Source organism: Terrapene carolina, unplaced genomic scaffold, assembly GCF_002925995.2.
Source record: "Terrapene carolina triunguis isolate 2854851 unplaced genomic scaffold, T_m_triunguis-2.0 Scaffold21, whole genome shotgun sequence".
NCBI lineage: Eukaryota > Metazoa > Chordata > Testudines > Emydidae > Terrapene > Terrapene triunguis.
The window spans coordinates 3,341,255-3,353,656 of NW_020664372.1; the positions used below are offsets into that span (position 1 = coordinate 3,341,255).

Sequence of the window (12,402 nt, forward strand, 5' to 3'; positions counted from 1 at the left end):
CTCAGGCTGCACCTCTCGCTGCACTAGCTAGTTATTACAGTATTTTGCCTGCTGCAGCATCCGCCCCTTGTTCCAGAATTCAAGATGATCCTTGTTCAAGGGAGCCACGTTACTTTCAGTCTGGCTGAGTACACTACTCTTTATGTCACAAATAAGCCCTTTATTTTAAAGAAAAAAGTTAAAATGAATTGCTAAATTGCTGTAAACTAATCTTTATGTATAAGAGACTTAGGGTGTTAGGTCAGCAATTTACTTAAATCCTTATTTTTCCACAGTGTTTAGACTGGATATTATTTTATAACAGATAATACAATTTTGTTCTAGCTCCTTAAAAGGACCAACCACAGTCTCCCTTTAAAACCAAAGTGCACCTTTGCACTTGTGCAGCCTGTATTCTTTTAGGATCCTTTATTAACATTCTTTCCCTTACATGCTGTTCAATGGCTGCCACAGCTGAACTGTTCTGCACAGATTTTCTGCTCAGTATGGGGGCAGGGTGTGTTAATTACAAAGAAAGATGGAGACAGGCCAGACAGCCCCTCTGATGAACTGTCTCATACATGCGCAGCCTACTTCCTGCTGTTTTGCAGCTACAAAGATCACCTGTTGGTGTTGGCATTCACCCAAGTTGGGGCCTAGCGGAAATGACAGAATCAGCTAGAAATGAGAGCCAGCTCATATTCCAGCTACCCAAATGAGAGAAATACAAAAACAGATGATTGCAATGTGACCTAGCTGCTTCATATAGGAGCCGGGGGGGGGGGGGGGGGGGGGATGTAGAAAACAATCATTTAAAAGAAAGCTCTGCTTATAGTGGGTCTCTGACTGCTGCTATTTTCTCTCCACACCCACAATAGAAAAACACTTCTCCACATTAATAGCTGCCCATGGGGAGAACTCACTCTCTCCCTTCTGCCCCTGCTAGGGATGTTGGATGCTCCCTACCTTAAATAAAAGATTATAAACAAAGATCCATATATTTTACTTAAATAATCGGCCCACTCCAACAGAGACCTCTCTGTACTGCCTGGTCGTACATGATTATTTAAAGAAAGCCTACAAATTCGGGTCCCAGACTCCTCTGTCCCTCACCATAAAAAACAATATGCAAACCTACCCCTCACTGAAATTCATACCTGTGCAGGAGAAAGACTATGCACTATTTAAGTTTCATTTCATACTTCTAGTCAGAAAGGCAGATTAACAGTAATTAAATCAAAAAGATAACTGATATAGGCTGTCTTTTTAAATATAGGAATGTTGCCTTTTAAATGATAAAATACTTCTATGCAAGATTCTGGTCATATACTATACTTCCAGAAGATACAGACTTCAAACAAGGCATTGCAAGCTATTTACAATATGTATTTACCCAAAGCAGCAATATTCATGACATTCAAAATGTTTAGTGGAATATCTCTGACCCTGAGTTCAAACATGTTTTGACATAATAAATACACATTCTCTAGTATGGCTTAACTGTCTTTAAAAGAGTTCCAAAGAGGTTCTTTTTTTGCCCAGTAATTCTTTGAAAAAAAAGGTAAGTGAATATTAATTTTTGAAAAGGCAGGGTTTTCTTTTCCAAGCAATGGAATGAGCCCAAGAGCCTATTTCTTGCTGAGAAAACACTTCATGAATAATCAGTGCATATTCCAGTTCCCCAATAAGCACCAATTCTTCAAACCCTCAGAGCATCAGGCAGCTCTTGTGACTTTGGCGTTTCAACTGTGACACTTCTTGCCTTTCCCTCCTCTATTTTAACACATAGCTTCTGGCAGCTAAGCAGGTAACCAGAAACCAAACCCTAGTAGTGAGAGCAAGCATGGCCTAATTTGCACATTATGAATTATTCAGGAGTTCCTGATTCCTGCACCTGCACAGAGGCAGGAAACTTGCAAGGAATGAGCATTACTCTTCTCTTGGGTTTACACAAGCTCAATTACTGCTCAGCCACTTTGTTCTGTAACTAAGGGTTTCGGGTCTTGTATTAACCAATGAAAATGGAAAAAAAAATTCTCACAGCATCAAAAAACAGGGCAATCATTCAACCTCTTTTCAGGTAAACAAATTCTATCAGAACGTAGCATTCATCTTACACATGCTAATCCAGATCAGAGCACAGACACAAGAAACTGAATATACACCATAAAGAATGTGTCTACCAGCTACTCTATTTAGATATTTACTCAGCTGTACACGACAGCACATTTATACTTTTTCCTAGCTCAGAGCTGCAAGTATTTCACTTGGTAACTTGACCATTCAGATTTTTTCCCTCCAAAGTCTGCAGATATAGCTTGGATATATTATCCACCTTGGCAGTCTGGCTAAGATCAGGGGTCCTATCAGTTTAATGTTAAAAATGTCCTCTCTTGAGAGAGTATATCCTGAATTTTCAAGAGGATGGATTTAATGAGCAAATAGGTGTTTTCCATCTTCAGCTAATATAAGCTTTGTCAAAGAGTAAGTGATTGTGATGCTGGTAAACCAGGTGCCAGCTCTTGCCAAGGCTGCAGGCATCAGCTGAGCACTGACAAATTCATAGCTGGAAACCAGCTCACCTGAATGTTAGTATTGCTCACGATAGGTGTTAGACTTGTAAGGATGTGTTTAGACTCTATAAAATGCTTGTAAAATGCTGCATTCATTAATCTCACTTGTAATGTCTGCATCCCGTTCTATAAGGTAATATGTAAGTTTTGCTTTATAACTGTAAAAATCCCTATTCTGAACTTGTGAACCCAGGCAGGAGAAGTGGTTCCCCTGCACATCAGGAAGGACTATCAAAACTAAATGGGCCATTGTGAAATATCACAATACAAACACTGGGTTAATGGCCCTTTCACACCTGTGCTATGTGCAAGAAAGCTCATCCTATCAGCTTGATTTCTGGAAATAAAGATAGCTGCCATGAAAATTCTTCATCTCCTTGCTGTTTGGACTCTCAGAGGACTGGAGTTAGGAAACAAAAGCAGAGATCCCCAAGTTCAACCTGGGTTAGCCCTAAAAGACATTCAGTGCTGACAGATTACTGCATCTCTGTCACCTGTTGGAACCACAGACTAAACTATATATGGCGTCTGCTTTTAACCTGTAAATACACCTCTACCCCGATATAACGCAACCCGATATAACCACGAATTTGGATATAACGCGGTAAAGCTGCGCTCCAGGGGGGGCGGGGCTGTGCGCTCCAGCGGATCAAAGCAAGTTCAATATAACGCGGTTTCACCTATAACACGGTATGATTTTTTGGCTCCCGAGGACAGCGTTATATCGGGGTAGAGGTGTTATTCTCTAATTTCCTTTCCTAGTTAATAAATCCTTAGTTAGTTTACTATAGGACTGGGTCTTTGGTATGAGATCTGAGGTACAAATTGACCTGGGGTAAGTGACTGGTCTCTTGGGACTGGGAGGAACCTGAATCTTTTGTGATCTTTGGTATAAGTGACCACTTATCACTTAGTCCATCTTGTCTAGGTGGCAAGATAGGCTGGCGTGCCTAAGGGGGACTGTCTGTGACTCCATGGTAAGACTGCTATAGTGCTTCAGGAGTTCACATTTGTTACTGGGTTGGTGAAATCTAATTATAGACCCTACCACCAGTTTGGGGTGTCTGTCCTGTTTTTGACAGTCTGCCCTGAGGTTGGCACTCATGGTCGTGAACCACTCCAGGCAGAGTGACAGTGACATCTAACAATAAATCCAAATATGACCCAGAATCATTCGACTCTAGAAAGTAAATATAAACATATGCAGAGAGCTGACACAATCAAATTAGTATTATGAACATTTGAAGATAAATGTGAAATATTTTTTGAATAAAGGATATGAAACACACAGATGTAAAAGCATTAAGTCAATGCTAAGCAAAAACTTCTATACTGCATCTCCTGTTCCTACTCTCATTGCATATCTGTGGGTTTTGTTCTTTAACGCACCAGCACCAACAGAGTCCTCAGTTAAAAGATCTGCTCATTAATCACAGGCAGCTAAGCATCCTGCTTTGACTGGTTCAGTAAAAGAGATCTGCAGCAACTGATAATACAACCTTTTTAATCCTCTGTTTCAATGGAACAAGTCTAACACAAGCGTTAAGTATTCAGGAAGGTACAGTCAATCCTTTTCAAACCTTCACTCTTCTTTCAGTGCCTAAATAAGTTAATTCAGACTTCTTTCAATGCCGAATGCATGATTGGTCCTACATTGCCACTATCTCATTCCTAGCCAATAACAGGTTCTCTGGGTCTTTTAAAAATTATTTTAATCAGGCATGTAAACATGTTGTATTCTTTGATGCTCTTTCATTCAGCATCATTAATCCCCAGCATGAAATCAATAGACTTAAAACATTTAATCATGTAAAAATGCAACCTACAAATCCACAAATGACTTTTGTTCATCACGTGCATGGACAAATACTCTATAAGTTAGAGACTATGCCTCTCTTGCTTCCTTGGGGATCAGGATAGTGTCTCATAGAAATAAATAGATTCTCTCTCTCTAGATATCTGCCAATAAAAAAGAATAGCCGTTAATGAGGGGAAAATGTGATTGTTTGCTAAGTCATCCTTTCCCCTGTCCTGGGGTCACATTGGTCTGATGAGATGGTCCCCTACTTATACTAATGTAGAGATTTTTTTAAACTTTGTTTTGTTGTAGTAACTAGGTCACAGAGTCTACTGCATGTGCATTAAAGGAAAATATCTTTCTCCCTACAGTGATTTAACCCTTAGCACATCACTAATTATACACATAAAAACAACATATATGGACAAGAACCACTATTTTTGTTTTGTTTTACTCAAAGAGAATTTGCCCCCAGGTCATTCCCTCTAACATGTGAAGTCCAGGGGCAAAGGAGAGATTTGCTGGGAAAATTTTGACAACATCTCACTGTGTACGGCAACACAAAGAAGCCTTTAGAGGGTTTCCTATGTGTAAGATCCTCCGAACCCATCAGGATATAGAAAGCAACTAAAATCTCACCAACAAGTCAGAAATCTATGGCTGGAGTATAAACATGAAGAGCCATTGATTCCTATCTGTGGGGGATTAAAAGGAATGGAAGAAGTAAACAGGGAAGAAGGATAAAAGTAAGAGTAGTTGAATTTGGTCATATTAATCACAATTAAAAGATTAGCATGTGAACAATGTTTTTTAAAAAGTGCAGGTAACTCTATGAATATCCTATGTCTCCAATATAGTAAAACCCATTCTCCTACTGTAAGTTACTGAAGGAATGAAAACTTTATAACAAGTTGATTTGGGTATAAGCTTTCGTGGGCTAAAACCCACTTCATCAGATGCATGGAGTGGAAAATACAGTAGGAAGATATATATAGCAGTACATGAAAAGATTGGAGTTGCCTTACCCAGTGGGGGGTCGAGACAAACCAATTAAAGTGGGCTATTATCAACAGGATGAAAAATCACTTTTGTAGTGGTAATCAGGGTGGCTCATTTCAAACGGTTAACAAGAAGGTGTGAGTAACAGTAGGGGCAAATTAGTATGGGGAAATTTTTTTTTTTTTAGTTCTTGTAGTGACTCATCCACTCCCAGTCTTTATTCAGGCCTAATGTGCAAATTAATTCCAGTTCTGCAGTTTCTCGTTGGAGTCTGTTTTTGAAGTTTTGTTGTTGAAGGATTGCCACTTTTAAATCTGTTATTGAGTGTCCAGGGAGGATGAAGTGTTCTGTGACTGGTTTTTGAATGTTATAATTCTTGACGTCTGATTTGTGTCCATTTATTCTTTTGCGTAGAGACTGTCTGGTTTGGCCAATGTACATGGCAGGGGGGCATTGCTGGCACATGATGGCATATATCACATTGGTAGATGTGCTGATGAATAAGATCCTGATGGTGTGGCTGATGTGATTAGGTCCTATGATGGTGTCCCTTGAATAGATATGTGGACAGAGTTGGCAACAGGGTTTGTTGCAGGGATAGGTTCCTGGGTTAGTGTTTTTGTTGTGTGGTGTGTTGTTGCTGGTGAGTATTTGCTTCAGGTTGGGGGGCTGTCTGTAAGCGAGGACTGGCCTGTCTCCCAAGGTCTGTGAGAGTGAGGATCATCCTTCAGAATAGGTTGTAGATCCTTGATGATGCGCTGGAGAGATTTTAGTTGGGGGCTGAAGGTGACGGCTAGTGGAGTTCTGTTACTTTCTTTGTTGGGCCTGTCCTGTAGTAGGTGACTTCTGGGTACCCTTCTGGCTCTGTCGATCTGTTTCTTCACTTCAGCAGGTGGGTATTGTAGTTTTAAGAACGCTTGATAGAGATCCTGTAGGTGTTTGTCTCTGTCTGAGGGATTGGAGCAAATGCGGTTGTATCTTAGAGCTTGGCTGTAGACAATGGATTGTGTGATGTGGTCTGGATGAAAGCTGGAGGCATGTAGGTAAGTATAGCGGTCAGTAGGTTTCCGGTATAGGGTGGTGTTTATGTGACCATTGCTTATTTGCACTGTAGTGTCCAGGAAGTGGATCTCTTGTCTGGACTGGTCCAGGCTGAGGTTGATGGTAGGGTGGAAATTGTTGAAATCCTGGTGGAATTCCTCAAGGGCTTCTTTCCCATGGGTCCAGATGATTAAGATGTCATCAATGTAGCAAAAGTAGAGTAGGGGCGTTAGGGGACGAGTGCTGAGGAAGCATTGTTCTAAGTCAGCCATAAAAATGTTGGCATTCTGTGGGGCCATGTGGGTACCCATAGCAGTGCCACTGATTTGAAGGTATACATTGTCCCCCAATGTGAAATAGTTGTGGGTGAGGACAAAGTCACAAAGTTCAGTCACAAGGTTTGCCGAGACATTATCAGGGATACTGTTCCTGATGGCTTGATAATAGCCCACTTTAATTGATTTGTCTTGACCCCAAGCAACTCCCATCTTTTCATGTACTGCTATATATATATCTTCCTATTGTATTTTCCACTCTATGCATCTGATGAAGTGGGTTTTAGCCCATGAAAGCTTATGCCCAAATAAATTTGTTAGTCTATAAGGTGCCACAAGTACTCCTCGTTGTTTTTGCTGATACAGACTAACACGGCTATCACTCTGAAACTTATAAGAAGTATGACTAATCTGTACTTTACTGTAGGTATTTTGAGCCTTAGTGAGCATTCCTGATTCGGTTCTTTTGCAGTTATTTCCACCAACAATAAGGTTTATGTGCTGAGCAGCATGGAGGGAAAGGCATAGTTTAGGGAATTACTTCAAATGCCTTGGCTGTCCCTAGCTGCATTAATTTTTCATTGCCTCATTTAGGCTAAAAAAATGAGATAAGTCTAAACTATGTAATGAGGGCATTCAAAATTGGGCAAAAAGAAGATCAAGCATTTTCTTATGTAGGCACTTCTAATTATTATCAGTAGCACCCAGTATTGTTGTTTATTCACATTAGAAGGAACTATTTTTAAACTTTTTAAAAAATCATGGTCCAGGCTAACTGAAAAACTTTTCTACTTGACAGAGGCTGGAGCTGACTCTTGATTCAAAATGACGATTCAGATCCAGACGTAGGGTCAGATTTTCGAAAAAGGGTGCTCTGCCCTGAAGCTGAACCACAGGAGCAATCTGAGTCCTTGCACTTCTAACTACCGAACAACATGAGTTAGGGGTGCAACAATATACCTCAAAATCCTGAATTTAATTAAAATCTGCTAACTGATCACAACCACTGCTTTCAGTTAGCCCTGTAAATAGCTGAAACAAAAAAGAAAAGTGCAAGTTTCTGTCTTTGAATACTCTATAAGTCAAAGCAAATCAAGGTGAAAATAGTGTCCAGCAGGATAATTCAGACCAAGAAAATCATCGAGCTCCACAGCAGTTTGACCCTAGCTTGGCCCCAGAGGCAGCTCTACAGCTGCCAGATAGAGATCCTGCCAAGAAGCTAGCAGAGGTGCAAGCCAAAAAGCCAGCAACAAACCCACATGCCAGTACAGGAAAGCTATATTCCAGAATTTGGCATCTGGGTCCTGCAGCTGCCAAACACTTCCCATCTGACCAAAGCCGTACAGTGTGCTCCTAATAGAAAAGCAAGAGTGAACTGTAGAGGAGCAAAAGAAGTACTGTCTGTAGGACACAGGAGGATGAAGGAGTATACAACCTCTGAAGTATACAAATAATGCTGCTGTATCGCCAATATAATAACCTGGACTGATAGACATATTTTTAAGGATACAATGTGAATTGATAAATATTTTGCTGGAAAAGAAGCAGGAGCAACACGTAGGACCTGTGGGTAGTCACGTCAATGTGAATTTTGTCACTGACTTCCCTAGGTACAGAATTTTTGTGTTACTAAATCTGAATAAATCCATCTTTTACACTGAAAGGCTTAATAAGTTTGCCTGTGTTTGACTGCAGAACCAAGGGATTGATTTGAGCAGCACGTATGGCCTTCAGTAGATTTCCTGAGCATGATAAGCCAGAAAAGTTTCAAGGAGCACACAGAAAATGCTTCTCCTGTGCTCCCTGAGCTATTCTGTATGCCTCTCCCTACACAGAGGTCTTCTGCAAAGCCACTACAGCACTGTAACCATCCCACCTGTGCTCCTCAGAGGAATGAACCCACAATTTATCCCTATGTTTTAAAATTACAAAGACACACAGTACACAGAAGGGAAAAATCCTGACCCCATTGAAATCAGTGGTAAAGATTCTCTTGGCTTGTATGGGGCCAGAATTTTACTGGAAATATTTGAAAATCGGATTCTCTTTCATATAGCTGTCAGGAGTTTAGTTCAGGGTTCTGGGCTTCCTCAGCAACAACTGATGATGGTACCACTAACTCTTAAAGGAATGTAAAGAATGCATCTCCCGGCACAATTGAAAAATAAATAATAAAGTGACTTTCAGTATTTAAAAGACAATGCCTCAGATATCAGAATACAAAACTTGAGCATCACAGAAAAGAAAGGCTCCATATTTTTAAATGATGGTGATGTTGTTTGAAAAAGAAATTAGAAGATATTTTTAAAAATGCCTAAGAGTAAGTACTTAGCTCTCATTGAAACTGAACAGGCATGTAGAGCTCTTGGGCACTTTTGAAAAAGCGCATCCGTTGCCCCTAATTTATATCTGTTCAACCCCACTATTTCGAAGTGGTTCTATCCTATTGGGCTTCACTAATCCTAATGACTTAAATGAAAGTGCAGAATGAAATGACAGTCGGGAAGTAGAAAATAACTGTGGAATGATTGCCTATAAGAAAACAAGGGAGTACTTTTTAAAAGCCACATTAGACAGAAGCCACATTAAGCTCCATCTTAAAAGTTAATGCTGGGAAACCCTGCAGTGATAGGTCATGATTTTTGTCTCAATTTATGCATCAGTAAAATAATAATAATAATAATAATACAGGTTATTTAAAAAGAGATATTTGTTATCTTACTTTACAGCTGTACAAAATTTTGTAAGCCCAAAACTTAATAGTAAGAGCAAGAATGTACTTTTATAATAAAAATAATGAATATATTACAATTTTAAACATGACATGATGCAAACATACCAATTTCCCTGAAATGTCATGAAAAAAGCGTAATTTCAGTGACATGAAATTGTCCAAAACAAAACAGAGAAACTTCTTGAATGAAATTCCATGAAAATAAATTATTTATCCACATATTTGCATTTCATTTATAATACAATTCACTATTTCTGAAGACTGTTGGTATCCTGTTATTTTCCCTAACTGCAATAATCCGTAACTCCAGTAAGCAAATTAAACCAACTGTGATGAGTTTTCCTTGCAGTATGATGATGATTTAAGTGGACTGTAGGAGTTAACAATTTCATATGATATATTGAGATTATCCCCTTAGCCCAAATTGTACCCTCAGTTACATCTGTGCAACAACAGTGATGGTTCCCCATTGCTTAAGTGAGGTTGCATAGATGTAACTGAGGGGCACAATTCAGCGCATTATGTTTAAAATATTCAGAAGAGCCTATAAATCATTTCCTAAGTTTTCTAATTATTAGGTTTTATTTGACTCCCTAAAATATTGGACTTTATTCTCATCTGACATTAGTGTAAATCAGTAGTAACTCCGCTGAGTCAATAGAGTTACAATGGAGAACAACTGGTGCCAGAATATAATGAGACGCATTAAGTCTACAGATGGTCTATCCATGCACTTCAAGGAATCTTACTAAGGTTAACTTGTATGCATTATTTAAGACATAAAGCTAGCATTCATAAGCTGTAAATAGCATATTCATAGTGAGTGTAGATGTTTGAAATCCCCTAACTTTCCTGACTCAAGGATCACACAGTAACACAAAATCTGCATAGACCACCCCTAAAGAAAAGAAAATGAAAAATAGAATAAAGAAGATGTGCTGCTGAAAAAAAATAAGTGTGGGAGCTATGTTGAAGTGCTGTGGATACCTCTGTTTCATGGTCAGCTGCTCAAACATATCTTATTCTGACATTATGTGAAAGTTAAGTGGGACATTTTAGTCTTATGAAAATCCTAGAAAAATGAAAATGCTATTAACAAGTGTCATAATTTAAAAATCAAAGCCCTTCTTTTAGCAGAGATTGCAGTCCCCACTGGGGATCAAAAGGAACCTGTATCCGAAATGGTAACAGAACTGTTCAAATATACATTGCTTTAGAAATGCAACATTTTAGGACAGTAATGGGCTTTTTCTCCAACAAGGAACAATTTCCAAAATTGAGGTTGCTCTTTCAACTGGCTCGAAGAAAGGTATTAGGGTTGGGGTTTTCATATGAGAGCACATGTCAGCCATCACTGATAAGGTTCAAATACTCACTTAAAATCAATGAGTTTATATAATTTTTTTGTTCCCAAGCAAATTTTAGTGCCTTGAGCTGGCCCGAGAAGGTGAGTTACTACTGCCATTTTGTAAATGTTTGAGAAATGTGAGTTTGAAGTTTCTGTAATATAAATTTATTTAACTGTATATTAATGTTATTAATGGATTAGGGGAATCATTTATCTATTTGACTGTTAATTTATGAATGACAAAATATAATTTCTTTCAAATGTTCTCCCTCTTAATTTACTTATGAAGCTGAGGTCTAATTATAAATTTGAGGAATGAGATTTTTCTATAACGTATTTGTTTACACTAAACATATACTGCTATGATCTAAAATAATCTAGGACATTTCATTGTATATGTTTTAAAATTTGATAAAACAAAGACAAACCAACACAAACAGTTAATCCCAATGAACATATTATACACAAGATCAATGTCATATGCATATTGGACTGCACATATGTAAGTGCTGTTTGTGCAAGCTAGACATTTCCTGGAGCTCCCAATGACTTCACAGCATTTGCTGGAATATCCCACATTTTACTTCAGTGGGAATATCTAGGAGCTCAGCACTTGAAAAAGCAGGGTATTTATGTAGAGGCCAATATATGGAATTAGGAACCAAACTTTAAACACACATTTTAGCCTCATTTTCCCCCCAAAAAAGGTATGTTGGTGAATAACTTACTCCTTTGTGACAGTTGTTCTATCATGCTATAACCTTGTGAACCTTGGGATCACTGGCAGTGATTAAAACCTATGTTGACAAATTTCAAATGTGGAACCTTGTGTAAAATGATGTTGTTACTTAATTTCAACAGTTTACTTTGGCTGTACTCTGTATCTTATCAGGCAACTGAAGAGCCATGATTGTTCGTTCTATTTTCATATTTTATTTACCAGGAGTTGAAAATACTCAAACTTAACCCTTTCCCAACCCAAAACCCATGTATCTACTGACTTGGCACAGCCCCACATGCTGTCTCTTACAGGAGCCAGCCAAAGAAAGAGGGAAAGAAAGCTTAAAATGAACTGCCACTAAACTTTGTCAAACACACAGAACATTATATAATACACAATAAAATACTTCATACCTGGAGTTGAAAAAACGAAAAGTGTTAACAGCTGACCTGGCACAGCCCCACATGCTCTCTCTGGAAATTGAACACAGACAATTAGGAATTTTAAGACACCCCAAACATTTCATGGGGCCTAGACAAGCTGGAGGAATACTTACTGCAAAGGCAGATGGCCCAGAAATGGGAATTATAATTTTTCCCAAAACTCACTTAATACTTCTTCTAAGAGGTCAAATGGGAGTTTTGCCATTGACTCAAATGGGAGCAGAGGCCAGCCTTAAGGTCCCAAACCTCAACAACTGATAATTCTTGTTCACTTTGAGTATTTTGTCATTAAACAAATAGGAATTTACATGAGGCAACCATTGCAAAAAGAGGGAGGGAGAGAAATTGGAAGTGAATTTCCACTCCCAGAATTCTTGCTGCTAAAGTAATATAGTTCCCAACATTCCAAAAAGAAAAATCTAGCTGTTAACCCTTTTTATCAAAACTCTAACTCCAGGGACAATACATAATTTTCTACAATATTATTTGGA

The 12,402-nt window shown here is 38.7% G+C and overlaps 1 protein-coding gene across 4 annotated transcripts in view; it reads right to left on the bottom strand.

The window, feature by feature from the left end:
- KLF12 (Kruppel like factor 12) overlaps positions 1 to 12,402 on the bottom strand; it is a 341,374-nt gene that overhangs the window by 64,169 nt on the left and 264,803 nt on the right. For all 4 annotated transcript variants that reach the window (XM_026660877.2, XM_026660850.2, XM_026660911.2 and 1 more), the window contains one exon: positions 11,882 to 11,941. In XM_026660877.2, the coding sequence (XP_026516662.1) occupies positions 11,882 to 11,941 (60 nt within the window). The remainder of the gene's footprint in view (positions 1 to 11,881; positions 11,942 to 12,402) is intronic.